This window comes from Haemaphysalis longicornis, unplaced genomic scaffold (assembly GCF_048455015.1).
Source record: "Haemaphysalis longicornis isolate Haplotype H1 unplaced genomic scaffold, Haemaphysalis longicornis Haplotype H1 scaffold_6, whole genome shotgun sequence".
In the NCBI taxonomy this organism is placed as follows: domain Eukaryota; kingdom Metazoa; phylum Arthropoda; class Arachnida; order Ixodida; family Ixodidae; genus Haemaphysalis; species Haemaphysalis longicornis.
The window spans coordinates 15,646,532-15,665,637 of record NW_027526407.1 but is presented as its reverse complement, the minus strand read 5'-3'; the positions used below and the strand labels follow the sequence as shown (position 1 = coordinate 15,665,637).

General features: G+C 45.5%; 1 protein-coding gene across 1 annotated transcript in view; it reads right to left on the bottom strand.

Annotated features, from left to right (window-relative positions):
• LOC144142270 (venom metalloproteinase BumaMPs1-like) overlaps positions 1 to 19,106 on the bottom strand; it is a 60,332-nt gene that overhangs the window by 15,533 nt on the left and 25,693 nt on the right. The window contains exons 10-12 of the mRNA XM_077673640.1: positions 17,561 to 17,669; positions 15,750 to 15,920; positions 12,978 to 13,125 (exon numbers count right to left, since the gene is read on the bottom strand). Coding sequence (XP_077529766.1) covers positions 12,978 to 13,125; positions 15,750 to 15,920; positions 17,561 to 17,669 — 428 coding nt within the window. The remainder of the gene's footprint in view (positions 1 to 12,977; positions 13,126 to 15,749; positions 15,921 to 17,560; positions 17,670 to 19,106) is intronic.

The following is a 19,106-nucleotide window of genomic DNA, read 5'->3' as shown; positions in this document are numbered from 1 at the left end:
CAGTTCAGTGGCTTCTACCCGCATATTTGTGTGATATTTTCGAGACACTGTTTGCTATTTGCTTTTGGTACTATGTAATCTGCATATATCATACCCGGGATATGTTGTTCCACTCCCTGTCCTTTGAGGCTATAACACCGATTAAAACCTATTTTACTGCCTTCAAGTTTTTTTCTAGTCTTGCCATGTACAGCATGAATAGCAATGGCGAAAGAGGACAACTCTGCTTTAATCCTCTATTTGTTACTACCGGTTCTGTGCACTTTTGGTCCTCCCAGGTAATTTGTACCTCCCTCTCATTGGGAATTCCCTGCAACAGCTGCATAAAGTCCTGACCTAATCCCTCCAGCTCAAGTATGCTCCACAGAAGTTCTCTGCCTACATTGTCGTAGGCGCCCTTTATATCGAGAAATGCTATCCGTAGTGGTTGCTTCTGAGCCATTGATACCTCTAAGCATTGGGTTAGGACAAATAAATTGTCCTCTAAATGCCTGTCTTCTCTGAATATATTTTGTAGTTCCCCCAGTATGCCGTTCCCCTTCATCCACGCATGTAGTTCCGCTTTTATGGCTTGCATTGCCAGCCTGCATGCACTGAAGTAACTGTAATAGGCCTGTACGAGTTGGCATCATCACTGTCTCCTTTAACTTTATGTATCATCTTCATCCTTCTCTTACGCCACTTTTCGGGTACTTGCTTAGCTTTTATCAATTTTTCGCTTTTTCGAATCTGTAGTTCCTTCCGTTTTGGGCCCAGTAGGCTAACCAGCCGTATTGGAATTTTATTAGTCCCTGTTGCCGTACTAGCTGGAACATTTTCTTCGACTTTTTTAAGTTTAGATTCACCAACTTTAGGTCCCTATCTGTACGCACCTCAGTTCCCGCATTGTCTGAATGCTGTAGTCCTCTCTCCGTTGTTCTGAACTTCTCTTGTATCAGTGAATGTAAGTTTAAATACCGCCTCTTCACCTTTGAGTACCTGGCCTTCACCGTTTCTGACATGACGTTGTACTTCTTCGGTCTTTTTGCTTTGTTCCTTTATATGGTTACAAAACGTTCTCGGCGGGCCTTTATCTTTAGCGTGTATATTTGAGACGCATTGCTCACTTCCTCGTTTACGTTTTTGGTGTACAAGATTTTGCATTTCCATCTTCTTTAGGCGGTACCAATTCCACTTCAAAGTCATTTTCTCTGCGAGCATTCCCAATCGCTTGGCCTCCCTATGCTCTCTCGATGCTTCCTGTCTTTTGTTATGGCTTCCTTGATTTCCTTGTTCCACCAGCTTCTGGGCTTTCTTTTCCCTTTCTAGTAGTTGCGTTCTTCCGCATTCCTTATCTTTCCTTGAATGAAACCAATCAGTTCCCTGTAGTCCTAGTCTTTCGTAGGTTGTCTCTCGATTTCTGTTTCCAGGCTTTTGGCAATATTAGCCATTTGCTGATCGTCTGTAGCACACCACCGTTTCCGGGTTTTGGCCTTATATTTCTCGAAAAGTCTAAGTTATCCGTTATCGTCACTTCCTAAGCTGTGGGCACCTATTTCATCAATTTCCGTTAGAGTCAACCATTCATACACTCCTTCTCAAAGGAAATTGTAGTATATACTGGACTGTTTTCCCCTCGTTATTTTTATACCTCAGTATTTATACCTGACATTTGTATTTATTTATACATTTTACATTTATTTACACATTTATTTGTACATTTACATTTATATTTATAAGTAATTTATACCTCACATATATTCTCTCTGTTCACTACAATGAGATTATGTTCTTCAGACATATCTAGTACGAGTTTGCCATTGCGGACTGTGCATCCGTCCAGGTCCTTAATGTGGGCATGCATGTCTCCCACTAGAATCACCTCTCCCGAATGTCTCGACTGATCGAGGTTCCGCTTAATGCAGCCCACCAGTTTTTTATTTTTTTCTCTAAACTGAGTATCATCCTCTGACCGCAGATAGCACACTCCAAACAGCGTTTCTCTTCCCGCTATCGTGCCCTTAAGCGAAATATGTTCTTCGCACTTTTCGTTTAGTGTGTGCCAATTGTCTCCCTGTTGAATAAGCATGCCCATCCCTCCCCCTTTTCTGGTACCTACGGTTCTGTACAGCCTTGCCATATTAATTCATGCATTACGGGGGGCTCTTCTAGATCTCGAAGAAAAGTCTCTGTAGAGGCATATACTTCAGTTTCTTTTCTGTTTCAAGTTGACCCGTGATCTGACCTTGTGCATGCTTATCTAGTCAATCTTAGCCACTCCTCGCTTTTTCTTTCGGTTCATTCTTTTTCGGTGTTTGAGATAAGCGTCAGTCCCCGGGGGGACGTCGCTTGCCTCTTCGCTCGCCTACATTGCTACATCATGCTCCTTTCTAAGCTTTTGTGCACACTGTGTGCACAAAAGCTTCCGGGCTGCTCTTGGACCCCTTAAAAAGCTACCGCCCGCTCATCTAGTCGCCTCCCCACCTGCTGCGCTACACGCTCAGTAAAATGTACTCCGTCTCTAACGCCTGGCCCCTGCCCCCTGGCCCCTGAACGCCTGGCCCCTGCCCGCACGGTGCACTTTCCCGTTGAGGTCAACCACTTCAAAATTCATTGCATTAGTGAGCGTCCAAACTTCCCGGTTCGCTTTTACCACTTCCTTGCTACGTGGCCTCCTCTACCCTAAACATCCGGCACCGTGCAGACCGCGATCTGGACTTCGATCAAAATCGCCCCAAATTCATTCACCCCTTCGCCACATTACATCTTGGCGGCCTTGAAGCGCCATCTGGTGTCCTGCAGCCGTGAGTAGTACAAGAGCCGACGCACCGCATCTGTTTGCATTTACTAGCAAACAGGCGCTCATTCGGTATTGATTTATATTTTGCAGGCCTATCGGTATCACCGTGGATATAGGGTGAAACAATTGCCCTCACTGTCCACGCAAATCCCAAAAGCTGTATATATATTTATTATCCCGTAAACAGCACATCGAGCTACACCGCCCGCCACTGTCACGTGGGTTAGGGTGGAGTTTACATTCTCTCGGTGTATTCCAGCCGCTCCTACTTCCACAAAACCGTGGTATCAAACTCGGGATAGTGAAACCAGGGGCTTCAGTGGCGGAAGTTGCAACAAGCAGAACTGAATACGGGGAAGTAGCGCAGCCTGTATAAAATATTGTACTCGTGGAACGGCTGGCCCTGTTCGTCCCAATCACAAGCAGGCCTGAATTCTGTCGTGATGCCATGCACTCGTAGTTTTTGCTTTATGCTCGTCATTTTTGCTAGAAACCGCGTCGTCTAAGTTCAATTTCGGAAACAGCGGAATGCGTGGCGGGAATTTTTATTTAAGGAATTGTGCAAATCAACCTTAGGTATTGATTTGCTGCCCTATATTGGCGTAATGTCTTGTTCTTGTTCAACAATATTGGCAATTATGAACATTGATTGATTGATTGTAGGGTTTAACGCGCTGACGCAATGCAGGCGATGAGGCGCGCCTTAGTGGAGGGCTCCGGATTAACTCTGACCACCTGGGGATCTTTAACGTACGCGGAAATCTCGTACACGCGGGAGTTTGTGCTTTTCACCTCCACCAGAAAAGCGGCCGCCGCGGTTGGGAATCGAACCCGCGACCTGGCAATTATGAACATTGAAACCGCACTTAGACGTTTCGATTTGACTGTGGGCATACAAAACTATTGCACAAGTTTCCTTTGGCTTCAGCCAGGCGGCTCAATCGAGTCACAGACAGACAGGCTTCAAACATTTCCGCGTTTAAGTAGCCCAAGAGATACTATCGTCTTTAAACGTGGTCGCAAATGTGTGGCTCTGTTTCTGACTGATCTGCCAGCTCACCTTGCACCAGAGTACCCCGTATATAGGTTTTAAGCTTTACAGTAAAAGTTTCAATTGATTATATTTTTGTGTTCTTATATTAAACTATCTTACTCAGCTCCCGCCTTGAATTTGGTTTAGATTTTCCACTGGCGTACCAGTCGCACTGGCATGTGCAGCGCACAACTGCAGCGGAGCGAAGTGAATTCAGCGTCGCATTTACGCTTGGGTACACCTACATTAACTTCATTGACTTTACTAAGCTGGACTCTACAAACTAAAAAACTAAAGCCACATTCTTCGAGGCACAAATCCTATTGTGGCTAGATTCAAATGAGGGAACAAACTGCGGCTAACCGACTGTGTCGGAGAGTGGACGAGCCGCGCAGTAGCGCAGTCAAGCCACACCATCTCGAGTAAACGTCATACTAAACGTAACTGAAAATTGGTAAGGAGAATTCAGAGGGGTGGACAGCACTTTGGGATTAATTTTTTAATAAATGAATTCCCTCAAACGCACAGAGGAGGGTCGAAGCATGGTCTAGGACTCCAGTCTAGTAATAGCGCAAGTTATCCAGAATTTTTGCAAATGATGATGGTGTTGGTTGTATGTTAATGGCCCAAGGCCAACTAGGGCAAAGAGCGCCAAAGCAATGGTTATTTATGACGGTTGAAGATGTAACCCCTAAGATTGCTCAACAAGAGCAGAGATTAAAATAGTAAAATCAATGAGACAAGGAGGATGGCTGGTGTAAAAGGCCAGGGTGTGATAGTGATAGTGCAGGGCATGAAAGTATGTGCAAGAATTACGCGTGATAGGAAATAAGTTGTAAAAATTTGATTTCGTTAAGAAACCTAAAAGTGCGTTGTAGAGGGACTGTGCGATCATCCGCTAAAAACAGTGCTGGATGTAGTGGGATGTGTTGTCTGTATAGTCGTGGGAAATATTTGCGCCTTGTTCTGTGGAGTGCTCTGCATGTAATGAGAATGTGAATTACGCATAGGCCCTCCCCACACCTGCTACACAAGGGTCTCGGAGAACAAATGAGCAGATGGGAGTGTGTTGCGTGTGTGTGGCCTATCCGCAATCTAGCTAGTGCTTCAGTGAATCTGTTGTGTGAGTCAGTAGTGTATGGCCCTAGGTGTGGCTTAATTAGGTGTAACTTGTTGTCTGTCTGTGTGCTCCAGTCGGCTTGCCAGGTTCTGCGAAGGTGTTCTCTTATGTATGGCTTGAGGTCGGTGTATGGTAATTTTGTAATGTCCACTGTGTTCGTGTGTGCCGTAGCGGCGGCTATTTGGTCTGCGGTCTCATTTCCTGCAATCCCACAGTGACCCGGTACCCAACATACAATCACTTCGAGATTTTTGGCATACGCTGACATTAAAGTCTATAAATCTAGATTTATGACATGATTTTTAGAACGCTTTTGGGATGATAAAGCACGTACAACGCTGAGGAATCTGTGTAAATGATGGACTTTTGAATGTGCTGTTGAACAACATGACCAGCAACAAGAAAAATGCTATACGCTTCCGCCGTGAAGATGCTCGAATTTACATGCATCGATGTAGAGGCCGTAAAATTGGGTCCGTGCGCTGCACAAGACACCGCAATGGAAGTTTTCAATGCATCACTAAAAAATTCTGCAGCTTGGTATTTTTGCTGCAGATACTGAAAATGTTGTGAAATCGCGATTTATGGTACCCTGCTTTTCTGTAATTGTGTAAACGACAGGTCACACGATACAGGGCGAAATTGACAGGGGGCTATAAAGTCAATGGTAGATGTTCTGAACGTGTCCAAAAAGGAGATTGACAGTTCAGAAGCTTCCCTTCTCACCGTAAGTGAGAAAGGTAGAGACAGAGATGGGCGATATAAAAACAGCTGTGACGTGGATGTATCCATAAAAACAAGTTTAAAAGGATGGTTGTCGATTGATGATATTTTACAAGCATATAAAAGATCAACATACATTCACTGGTACTCCGGGGACCACTTGTCACACTCCACATACAGGCTTTGGACAGGGCTTGTACGGAAAGCACCACACGAGAGGCGAAGCCCCAGGTGCAGCACTGGTTCGAGCATTTTTAGCGCTGTTTTTGTAGCCGACCCGTAGACAACACTACCGTAATCCAAACGAGACCCTACCAAAGCGGTATAAAGGCGCAGCAGGAGTTGTTTATCTGCACCGTATGATTGGTGAGGCAGGACTTTCAAAATATTCATTGTTTTTAGACAATTTTGTTTGAGTTGTTTGATGTGAGATATGAATGTGAGTTTTTCATCCATCACCACACCCAAAAACTTATGTTCCTTTTTAACAGGGATTGGGTCATCATTGAGGATTATTTCAGGATCGGGCATTACTCCACGTCTGTTTGAGAATACGACACAGGTACTTTTTGTGGGATTAAGTTTGAAACCATTTTTGTCTGCCCAGCGAGAGAGTTTCTTTGCCCCAAGCTGGACTTGACGTTCACATATGGATATGTTACAAGATTTAAAAGATATTTGTACATCATCCACATACACTAAACAGAAGATCGATGGAGGCAGTGCTTTCCGAAGCGAATTCATCTTTACGATAAACAGCGTGCAGCTCAAACCTCCGCCTTGAGGAACGCCATTTTCTTGAATGGGAATTCTGGACAGTGCCGACCCGACTCTCACACGAAATGTTCCTTTGGACAGGTAACTATCAAGAGTGTTCAACATATTACCTGTTACGCCATACGATTTTAAGTCTGCAAGGATGCCGTAACGCCATGCCGTATCGTACGCTTTTTCGATGTCACAAAATACGGTCATGCAATACTGTTGGTGTATAAATGCATCTTTGATGTATGATTTTAATGCAATAAGCAGATCACTTGTGGATCGCCCTGCCCGGAAGCCTGCCTGGCAGCCCTCGAGAAGACCATTGTACTCCAGAAAGTAGACGAGCCTACGGTTTATCATCTTCTCGAGGAGCTTACACAGGCAGCTTGACAGGGCGATGGGACGATAACTTGCTGGAGAGGAGGGGTCCTTCCGCTCCTTCAGAAAGGCCACAACTATGGCCTCCTTCCAAGATCTTGGAAGCTGCCCCGAAAGCCATATTCTGTTGTAGAGGTGTAGGAGTGTCTCAAGAGTGTCTGCATGTAGGTGTTGTATCATGGTGTACGTAATGCTGTCTGCCCCTGGAGCTGAGGGCTTACAAGTGGCAAGAGCAACCTTCAGCGCATGAAGTGTGAATTCAGAGTTGTAAGCAGAATTCGACTTGTTCTTGTCTCGTAAGGGCTTCTTTTCTGCAGATGTTTTGTGTTGCATGAAAGTATTAGTGTAGTGTGCTGAGCTGGACACGTGTTGGAAGTGTTGTGCGAGTGTGTTAGCCTGGTCTTCCAGTGTGTCCCCTGTTGTACTAACCAGGGCAGGCTGTGTGTCTGTTGTCCTTTTAGTTTTCGTATACGTGTCCAGACTTTGTGTGTGTCTGTGTACAAATTGATGGAAGTGAGGAAGTTGCGCCAACTCTCCCGTTTCGCCTCACGGCGCACTCGCCTCCCAAAAGCCTTTGCCCGTTTAAACGAAATGAGATTATCTGACGTGGGGTACCGGCGAAGGACACCCCACGCCTTGTTCTGGGACTCTCGCGCCCGCCTGCAGTCCTCGTTCCACCAGGGCCTCCTTGGAGTGCGGGACCCACTGGAGGCCTGGGGAATGAACTTTTCGGCGGCGTCGATGATGTGCGCCGTGACGAGTTGGGCGGCTTCCTCCACGTGTAGGCGTTTTATGGATGTGTGGTGTAGTTGAGATGTTTGTGTGAATGTGCTCCAGTTTGCTTTTGATTCATTAAACCTTTTTGGGAAGATGGACTGCATGGGCCTTTACCTGTATATGTTAGGGAAGTGGTCACTACCATATGGGTCAGTGCCCACGCCCCACTCAAGACATGGAAAGAGAATTGCAGAACCAATAGCCAAGTCGAGATGTGAGTATGTATTATCTCCTAAGTTATGTTATGTAGGCTGCTTTTTGTTGAAAAGGCATGCTCTTGAAGATGTAAGAAATGTCTCTATCAGGCGACGTCGGGCATCCGTTCTGGAGGATCCCCAAAGAGAGTTGTGTGCATTAAGGTCGCCTGTTAGGATGTACGGTTCGGGCAGCTGGTCGACCAGCCCCTCGAAGTCAGAGCTCGAAAGTGCATAATCAGGACGAATGTAAATGGAGCATACCGTTATCAACTTATTAAAAATTATTGTGTGTATTGCTACAGCCTCAAGGACGGTGTTGAGAGCGATAGGGTGGCATGCTAGGGATTTCTGGGCTATTATGGCTACACCGCCCGAAGAGTGTGTGCAGCCAACCCTATCCTTTCTGAATACCATGTACCTATTTAATAAATTTGTGTCATTGGGATTCAAATGCGTCTCCTGAAGACACATCCCACTTGGCTGGTTCGAATACAATATCTCATGGACATCATCAAGATTTTTAATGAGGCATCTACAGTTCCATTGAGTAATATTTTCTCTTCCCATTATGGAGATTTAGAAGCTACTGAAGTCTGTGTGTATGTGTGTTCATGTGTCTTTCTGGGCTGTTACTCTAGGATTTGGCTTTTAGGGCCTTTCTGCTGATGGCTTGGGCGTCGGAGCCCGCTCCTTGCGCTGCGTTGCAGGCAGGAACGGCCCGACATCCATCTCGTTGTCGGATGTCCGAGGGGTGCCCGACGGACCGGGCCCCCCGGACTTGACCCCCCTTCGGGAGCCCTTCGCTTGAGCCGCCACCGCCGCGGGCGTCGGGGACGCCAAAAGTGGCACGGGTGGTGCGGTGGAGGTGGGAGCCGATGCGGGGCCCGTGGTGTCCATCACCTCGGTACCCTCCAACGCAATGGAGGACACGGAGGCGGAAGCGGGAGCGGCACCGGTCCCAACAGAAGTGGTTTGCACCACAACCGCTGCTGCCTCAGCAAGCGGCGTGGTGCCGGGTTGGGCTGCGTGAGGCAACCCAGCGGGGGGCGGGGGCACGACCAGGTCAGACTCGCTGAACTGGGTCCCTGTGTACACCAGACGCCGCTCCGCCCCCCGGCGAGCTGCGTCGGCGTACCTCCCCAGGGGGAAAGAGGGGAACCTCTTTCGCACCTCTGGGAATGTAAGGTTCTCAGTGACCTTCACCTTGATGATTTCCTTCTCCTGTTTGAATTTCTCGCATGTTCTAGAGTAGGCCCCGTGGGGTCCCTGGCAATTAGCACAGATGAGGGTTTGCGATGGGCAGTTGTCAGATGGATGATCGTGTTGTGCACACTTGGCGCATGTTAGTCGACCACGGCAGGTGGTAGTGCCATACCCAAACCACTGGCATTTAAAACACCCGCGTGGGTTGGGGATGTACGGCCTGACGGGGCAATGAATGAAACCTGCATTTACTGATTCAAGAAGTGTGGAATGGTCGAAAGTCAATATTACATGTTTTGTTAGGATTTCCTTGTTATCTTGACGGATGATGATACGCCTCACTGCTGTCACACCTTGGTCCCTAAGGCCTTCCAGCAGATCGGTTTCAGTTTCATTCATCAGATCTGACTCAGAGATCAGACCCTGGGAGCTATTAAGGCTGCGGTGGGGTGTGACCCTGATGTCGAGATCTGCGATGCGAGTTTAGTCAAGTAATTTGTAGCTTGTTGCTTGTTATTCACTTCTACAAGATCTTCTCCTGTTTTTAAGTTTTTTGGCTTTGTAGGGTTGACCAACAATGCCCTCAAGAAATTTGGAGATGAGGAAGACAGACTTTGTGGCAAGGGGGTTTGACGCATCAACAGATTCAATTACCACAAACCTAGCATAGTCGTCCGGCTTAGGGAAACTCGTCGTTGGCAACGGAGGAAAGGATACGTCGGTGCGGCCCCTATTAGGGGGCCGATCTTTGGATTTAGAAAATTTGGAAACCATGCGGCATAGTATAAAAGCAGGGAGACGGGGGTACTTTCTCCTTTGACCTTACCCTGGTAGTCAAAGAGGTCCCGGAGCTCCCTGCCTGGTAGACAGGCAGGGAGTCCATCAGCCGGAATCTTGACCAAGGCTCCGACGGCCACCGTTTACGGCTTCTACCCTTCACCTTTAAACACCTCGCCACGGTTGGACATGGCTTATGTTGGGAGCTCGGGGTCCGCGGTGTCGCTGCTTACCGTCACCATGAATACTCAAGTTGCCCCGTGCGGGGAGGTTTTGCAAATCACTTCAGTGTACCCTGAACAAAGCCTCAATAACCGTCGCGCCACGTTTCAAGAAACCGACCAACATTTCTCATGAGCAAAAGTTGTATATACTTCAATCAAACATTCAGTTTCCCGGCGACACAAAATACAGGGATTCCTATTGATTTCCCAAATTGAACTCGCTAAGACCCACCGGACTTATGCTTCTAAAAGCAAGTTAAGATATTTGCAACATTCCCAGCTTCTCCCGATGACGCATTGACTTGCAAGTACCTTTTACGCTATATAATAAACCCCCACCCAGCTCTTAAAGTGATCCCCTAATTCTTCCGCTCTGTTTCCAGCGCCTGGTTCTGTTTTTTGCACCGGTTTGTCTCACGCCCCCTACGTGCTTCTAACTTTAGCTTTTAGGGGCGAAGCTCCTATCAGGAAAGCAACAAAACAAGCTCTGGGTCTTCCAATGAGCGTGTCCACCGACAGGCTATTTAGCATTGGGCTACACAATACAGTCGATGAGTTAATTGAAGGTCACCTGTCTAACCAAAAAGCTCGCCTCGCACAAACCCAAACGGGCCGGAAGGTACTTGCCCAATTAAAATTGATGCCAGTGGCGGACGCTGTCTCAACAAAGGAAATGCCGGAGAAATGGCGGAAGCACATCATAATCCGTCCTCTACCGAAGAATATGCATCCCGTTCACCATCAGGGTAGGCGAGAAGCAAGAGCCAAAGCTCTGGACAAAAAGTATGGATCTCTGCCCACAGTGGTCTACACAGATGCAGCCGCATACCCCAAAAGACAAGCCAAAGTAGCGGTGGTGACAACGAAGACAGACCTCATCGTCGGAGCAACCCTGCCACGAGCCTCAACAAAAGAAGCGGAAGAACTAGCTGTAGCCTTAGCTCTTTCACAAACGAAGGCAACAGTCATAATTACTGACTCCCAAGAAGTATGCAGGAGTCTCACGTCGGAATGGGTAGCTCCAATGACATACCGCATATTGTCAAGCAAGCCACCAGACAGGGTAGTCGAAGTGGTGTGGGCGCCGGCCCGTTCCTCCATGGAGGGCAATGATCAAGCCCACCTCAAGGCCCGAGGTTTCGTCGACCAGGCCGCGGAGGACTCAAATGAACCTATGCCACTCACGACGTACCAGGAAATTACAGAGCACTGCAGACTCGGTCGCAGAACACTTCCACTGCCCCACCCACAACTAACAAAGACACAAGAAACTACGCTCAGACTTGTACAAACAAACACGTATCCCCACCCAACACTGATGCACCTTATGTTTCCAAATCAGCACGAAGCCCAATGCAAATTCTGTACGCAATCAGGAACACTTAGGCACATTATCCTTGAATGCACCCAGAACCCTGATTTGCCACCTCCACCCCTTCCCCGTTCCCCCGAGCAGTGGGAGACGCTGCTGTCCAGCTCCCTCTTTTGCGATCAGCTCCTGCTGGTTGAGAGAGCGGTAGCATCAAGGACAGCACATGGCTACCTGTAAGAAGGCTCCACTTCCACTAAGCTCTATCTGCCGAATAAAAAAAAGTTTTCTCTCTCTCTCTCCTAAAGCCGTGGGTCTGTCCATCCCTTGTGTCTCGTGGTGCGTGACCGCCTAGTTCGATGACTCACTCGCAGGTGGCCCTACGTGACCGCCTAGTTCGATGACTCACTCGCAGGTGGCGCTACGTGACCGCCTAGTTCGATGACTCACTCGCAGGAGGCGCTGGTGTGAGTGACGTCATGATGACACCACTCGCACGTGACTGACACTATAAAAGGCAATCGCTGTTGACGCGCTTCCTCTTTCGCAACGAGTCGCCGGATGGAGGACGTGGTTGTTGACAAGGCTGCGGAGCGGAGAGCGCGCACGGCGGCGGCAGCGCGCGCTCGCCGACAGGATCCCGCCGTGCGCGAAAGAGAGGCCGAAGCACCTCGTCTAGAATGTCGCGCTTAAACCGCGCGTCGGCAGCTTCGGGCTGAGCTCGCTTGATGCGTTTTGCAGCCGCCTCGCGAGCTCTCACTGCATCGGGGTTTGCCTGCCGATACGAGCGCTTGCTTGCAGCCTCACGAACCCTACAACAACAACAACAAACGAACAAGAACAAAATAAAAGTTGATTTGTACAATGTACGCACACAGTCTTACGTCGTTCTTAATGATGTAATGGGCGAACTTTCACGGGAGAGTTACGGTTACCGATGATCTCCCCCTCTCGAGCTTCGCCCCACTTATCATCATTCATTCCGTGGATATGTCGTGATTTTTTTTCTTTTGAAAAAAGCCCTCTCCGGGAATGTTGGTGTTTGTCACACATGCAGATGCTGTTGCACGTTTTTGAACGGAGCTTAGAGACACCTGCTGTTAAGGAATTTTTCCTACTACCTGCTCGACGTGACATTCCCGAGAGCATCTCTCCGGGTCACCTTGCGCGTCAGACAAACCGTTTCGCCTGCCCCGGCAATTTTCATTGAAACTCGACCAGTCCTGCCTTCCCTCTTACGGCTGTCACGCGTGAAAAATGTGCACCCTAATTTCCCTCTCACCATCTCACACCTCACACTACCACACCTTTCCTCTTCTTGCATACTTCTTTTTTTCTCTCCACCTACTTCATTCTCACTCCTTTTCCCTCTAGGCGACTTACCCATTTATAAGGCGTGCCGGGGATATCCGTGCTTTCTCAGACAAAGGTATATTTTTGGCCGAAACATTTGCAAGACTCACACGCCGCTACCTTGTTCAATTTTTGTGTCCATATATGCAAAACATTGTGATTTTAAACACACAACGCGACTTGTAATTGATATTTTCAGCATTCTTGCTTAAAACATTACGTTTGACAACGCTTCACAACTTGCATGTTTTATACGGCCATATAACGTAACACTCTAAGTGTCAAGTTTAAACCGATACCCAAAACGTGTGAGGGCATTTGCTTATAATACATTCTCACCTTCATAAAATACGTCTTTACAAGGGTTGGATACGTCATCTTGCACTGCGTGTTTTTGCCTAAATATCGGCCAGGTAGTCTTCGCGTTCTATATTTTTTTAAACGACTTCCGGTGCTTAAATAATATAAACAATTAATTTCAGTAGACCTGAAATCGAAGCAGACGCAAAGAAAAACAAGTAATGTTACAGTAATGTTTACCTTCGGTAAAGATTCTGACATAATCACAAATCGTAAAAGAGCACTAAATGCATCTTTCAGGCATGCCTTGAAAATGAACAGTTTCAAGTGAGCAGTATTTTTTTTTTATTTAACGTGCAGAGGCACGGAGGAAACCCGAGCAGTTCGAGTTTGATCCAATATTGAAACTTTAGTCCTTTTAAAGCAAATTTAACTGCATGATACTTTTTGTACAAATTTTAGTTGTCTGCAGTTCTCTAATTCAATAGCGCATCCGCAACATCGCTAAGAAACACACAACCATTAGGGCTGACACTCTTGGTGGGACCGCACACTGTGTCCATTTGTATACTGTGTAGTACGATTTATGGAGAAAAAGTACAGTGAACGGTCAAATTAAAAAAAAAATTCGCTCTAGGTTGCCTGTTAGTCTGCACTCTACTTGTGAAGCCATGACGCCATGGCAAGTGCAAGAAAAGAGCTCTCTTTGAAGTTTTTTTAGTTGTAGTGACTGCTATTAAGAAGGGTGTATTCTTTTCGCCTTTATTAGAATTGTTTAAAGGTAACTGCATACACCCCTTTCCACTGGCAAACCACCGATGTCGAAGTACACTTCATCATCAACAGCAACCTATTTATGTCCAGTGTTATACGGAAGCCTCTCTCCACAAATCGTCCAACTGCTTCTATCCTGCACTGTCAGCGCCCTCTTTCTGTCACCATTTTTTTCAGGCCGTTATGAACTTATCGTGTTTTTCTACTTCTACGCTTTCTAGAACCGGAAGAGGGCGGTGGTCTGTCAACAGAAGATAGTTTGATATGAGGTCATGGGCCTGGCGAGACCACAACTTGAAGTTGAACCTGCCATGGTTTTTGGTTTTACTAGTTAAAAAGACGGCACCATAGGTCTACTACTGGCGAAGCACTCAGGCGTGAATGCGTAATCGGAAGAGCAATTTACTTTAACTTTGTAAGTAATGGTTTTATTGTGGCAACTGTTAGGCATACTGAGGAGTATACTACCTAATGAGGGCTATCTTGAACAAAAAAATCTTTTTCTTTACGGCGCAGTTTCCGAGCAAAATGTAAGATTTTTGCATGGCCCTACGGTTGAATTTCGGGCGGATGTAAAGCTTTTCTTTGCGAAGAGGTACTCGACATTGGGGATTTGATTTCACCCAAATCTGTACTACTGAAGGGCACGGCCACAGGAAAAATCTTGCCGAAACTGTTTCACCAGAAAGTACAAACTGGTATTGCGGATAATTCTAGAGGGTAGGTAACGCGGTCACCCCTGTTGTGAATACGATAAATAAAAAAGTACAAGGTAAATGTAGTACAAACACCAACGACTGGATCCGCAGATGAGGCTGCTGCAACCATCTACGAAAACTCAGAACTCGTATTGAATAAGGTAAAAACGGGTAAGGTAAAAATCAGAAGGTAAAAACACAGAACCCCACTGAAGTTCAGCCCTGATGCAAATCAAGGCGAGAAATAGCCAGGCGAACACTTAGAGTGAAATTTAAACTAGTAATCCAAATATTCGGATGGATTTACTACTTAAATTAGCTGTGTTATGGAGGGAAATAACTTGGCTAATATCAACAATAGGTACAACAATCGAAATAATAGCAACAGAACAAAAAGAGCCCCAGCAATTTGTCTCACTACGGAAGTAGGTTTGAAGGTTTATTATTACAGCCAGTCTGGGTAATTCTCATGGTTTTAAGGTTATAGGCACTGACTAGCAGCGATCACAGGGCAGTGACGTTCAGAATTAGAGTGCACCTCAGACAACGTACATACCAACTGAAATAAGGGAAACTAAAATGGCAATCAGAAAGCTGTTGAGTGTGAAAGTTTGAAATAGGGCCTTAGATTAAGTTTGCATACTCAACCAGTGGAGAAGGTTAGGTAGAAATACCGAACAAAAAAGTGAAGAAAATACGGAGACATTTTAAATTATACATACAAGACCAAGAACGCAAAAAATACCGCACAAAATATTCAGAAGACGGAACGGCTAATCGAAGAACGAACGATCGAATGGTATGGATGCGCGAGCGATAAAATTTAATTTCGCACCCGTCAATGTAACCGCCAGAAGCAAGATCAGCATCACGTTTTGCACAAGCATGGGCAGAAATCAAGAAACAACAGTAACATCAAGAGCTGAAGACCAACAAAAAAAGAACGTTCTTTCAGGCGTAACATAACTGTGCAATATAGATGATAATAGGAACGTACCAGTAAAGTGTTCTGTTGATTTTCCGCTGGGAGCGAGAGGTGAGGAAGCAATGCTGAACTGACCTGCTTGACTGATGAATGTTCAGCATAAATAAATGACCAGGCAGAAAAGGCTCTCTAACAATGAAGTATTTAAAAGATGGATTTAGTGTCACATTAACAGCCGCTTTACTAAAACGAAAGATTACCGCGAACTACTCCTTCTATGTTATTTAGAAATGAAAAGATGATATGAGTTTTATTATTTTACAATACAGTACGAGAACCTCCTAAAAAGTATTTTTTGGTGTTAGGCATGAAATGCATGTTTTAGGGTACTGTATAACAGACACAAAAACGTACCATGCGACAAGAGACATTGAATAATCACAGCACGATGAGAATTTCATGCTTCGGTGGTCCTCTTCAATGTAGCTCATCAAAAAACCTTGTTCCCAAGGGCATCGGTTTGAGTCCGCCTTGAACCCCCTAATAGTTCCGTCTATAGCTGAGCCATCGTGAGAGCAACCGAGGCTGTAAAAGAATATTTCCATTGTTAACTTCCGTACAGGTGCAACTCCATTTACATATAAACAACGACATTAGGAAGCCGCGATTCTTTTGAAAAAGTTTAGTAAAATATTTTCCGCATCTGTTGCGTTCACAATTCTAATTATTTACACAGTACGGTAGTTTGGTCTCCATTTCGCGCAATTTCGCGCAGAAAGAATAGATCCAATTTTTGTTCTACGCATCACCGTGGTCGCACAAATCTTTCACATTAACTAATAAATAACAAGGATTAGCTGAAGTAAAATTGGGAAAATGATGAGTAATATGGTACTACCTCACAAAACATCATGACCTAGGTTAGTATGTATACACAACTTTCAATATAGTGCCGACGCATTGAAACAAATACAGTAATATGCCGTAAATATACAGTTGCTAAAGTTTAGGCAAGGCATTTTTTTTAACTTGTGTTGTTAACAATTATGAGTGTTTTGGCATCTTAACAAATGCTTGTTGGTGCGATCACATCGAGAAGTGTCAGCAAAACCCGGGCCAGCTTTGAGAAAACTAGTATTTTTGTTGTCTTGAAGCAGTTGGCAAACAGAAGATGCCAAAGAAAGAAAATAATATAAAAATAAATGCGAAAGAATAATGATAATCTTGCCTGCTATTTCTGAAGTAAGCTGAACTTCCTAACATTTTTACAAAAAACGTGGCGTTGTGCTGTTTTGCGCAGTGTGATAGCGCAAATACTTCTTTCAATTTTAGGGAAAGATGATCGTGATTCCGCGTTGAAAAATACTGAACAAAAAACCAGGACCTTTCTCGGGCAAAAGTGCCCTTATATTATTAGTGCTTTTTTTAAATGTAAAAAGCTCTTCTTAGTGAGTTCCTAATGAAGGTATCAAGCTATCGATTATTATGGTGTCAAAAAATTGGCGCAGCTCGTGCAGCTGGTAGACGCGCTATTTTCGTCGGAGACCTGGCTGTTGCCCCTCACATTCATTTCCAAAGTTTCCTCAGAAAGTTCTCCATGACTGGCCAACCTGTGTCGTTTTGGCCTCAGACTCTCACATCTGTATTAAAAAGCCACATTAGCACGCTCTATATCCCGCGCTTACCGGCTTTGCGAACTCGGGGTCTGTAGCTAGAACTTGGCGTCTGCTTCTCACTTCAGGCGTCAACTCACAGTAACTGCCGGGAAGAGCAAAACGCGAGAGGTCACGCTACGACGACTGGGCAGAGTGTTCTCGAAGGTCGAGCTACCCGACGCCGGCCGCTCCTCACGCGGCACACGCTCACGTGACCTCGTTATTTTTCAAGGTATTTTTACCTAGGTCCACACGTGGTCCAAGCCCACGGGCGAGCCTGGCCTCACGGGGCGCAGGGTCAGGTAAAACTCCATGGCGTAATGAAACGCTTAAACCGGTGTGCTGTAATACACAATAAAACGAAGAGTTGCTACTGAGCGACTCCGTATGTAACGCCTGTAAATTTTCAATGCTGGCAAATAATCTGCCCTGCAACATAAAACACCAGGTTGCAACATAAAACACTAGGAGGCTTTTCGGAGGCGGAGCTCGTCGTAGTCGATAACAGTAGTGTTTTAATGGACACTTACCGATGAGTAAAACAGATATATTAATAACTATACCACTCACGTGTGTCCCATCTCGTGTGCCATGATGCGGATTCCTATATACGACATTGGCTGGTCTTCCCCAAGTCCCACTCGGTTATGTGTGCACACAGACCCAACAAAGGCATAGCCTGGAAGAGGAAAAATGTCAGTGCTAATAATCTTAACGTTCTTCCAGGTTGGGCGCGTTGTGCATTTGTAAAAGATCCACGAGCTGCAGTTGTTACATTTAATTTACCGAGTAATTTATACAAAGACATGCCAGAAAGTACAATGTACAGACGTATAAGTAAGAAAAACCTAACATCGAGTTGGGCGTGAAGAAGGAAAAAGCGCCCAACTAATATTATCTCACTGTCTGTTTCGTACTGTACATATATTGTCGTGTCTACAGGAGCAGTCGTACCGAACGAATTTGTGGTCACGAAAATTAAAATATTGCGTTTTTTACAGGTGAGTCATCAAGCGCTACAGAGGTATGCGTTATCCCGCACACACATCCAAGAAACTAACACGAAACCCTAAATCTCTTGCGAAATATCTCTCGTAACAGCTCCCGATTTAGTCACTGACAAATGCAGAGGATATACACATTCTTATATAGTACAGCACATGCTTCCAGCTGCAAAATGTGGCCAAGAGAGCCCTTATATAATGATTTCCTGGTGTACAGGCAACGGCATGGTAGCCAGTATGATTCATTTGATTTTTATACTGCAAAACAACAATCTAGGGATAGCAGACTGCACAAATAACCACGTGCCTCGTTCAATTTTAAAAACATTGTGATTAACTTGGTGAAATCTTGCAACAAGTAAAAGCGCGTATTTTAAGTGCCTAGACCAGGCAGCGCTAACGTAATGTTTATCAAGGTATTTTGGAAGCATCAAATCTGTTACAGTAGGCCATAAAGTAACTAACATTGAATAATATGATTTTTTCCGTATGAGGTATAACTGGCCGAATCTACACCTTGGTTGTGATATGTAGTGGAAGGCTTCGGATTATTTTCCACCTTCTGGGGATCATTAGCGTGTGCCGACTTCTCAACACATGGGTGTTTTTACTTTCGCGTGCATCTGAAACGCGGCAGGGAAAAATACTGCGTCTTTTGGCTCATCAGAACAACACTTTGGCCAATGAGCCATGCCGGCGGGTAAATACCTTCTTTTTATTCAACTCTAAAAAAATCAGAAAGATTTATTGTTAATCCCCATTCTACACTGTGTAATAGTCTACATTGCTTCGTGTTGTTCGTATGAGGAAATTATTAAAGTTGGCTTTTATTCTCGTTGTTGTAAATACTAAAACGTACGTAACTTGCCCTATCACGAATAATGGTGGCACAACACTCAATCATATTTGAAAATAAAGTGTAAACCTTTCTCCTGCTTTAAAAATATTACTCACGTAAGCGTAAAAAATTGGCGCAGCTTGCACCTGTGGCACAATGCAGGAGAAACAGCAGAGCTGGCGGAAGCTCTCCCTTCGTCAAAGAACTGGCGGTTGCACCCAGCATGGATTTCCGAACTTGCTGCTAAAAGTTGTTTGCGACTGGCAGGCCCAGA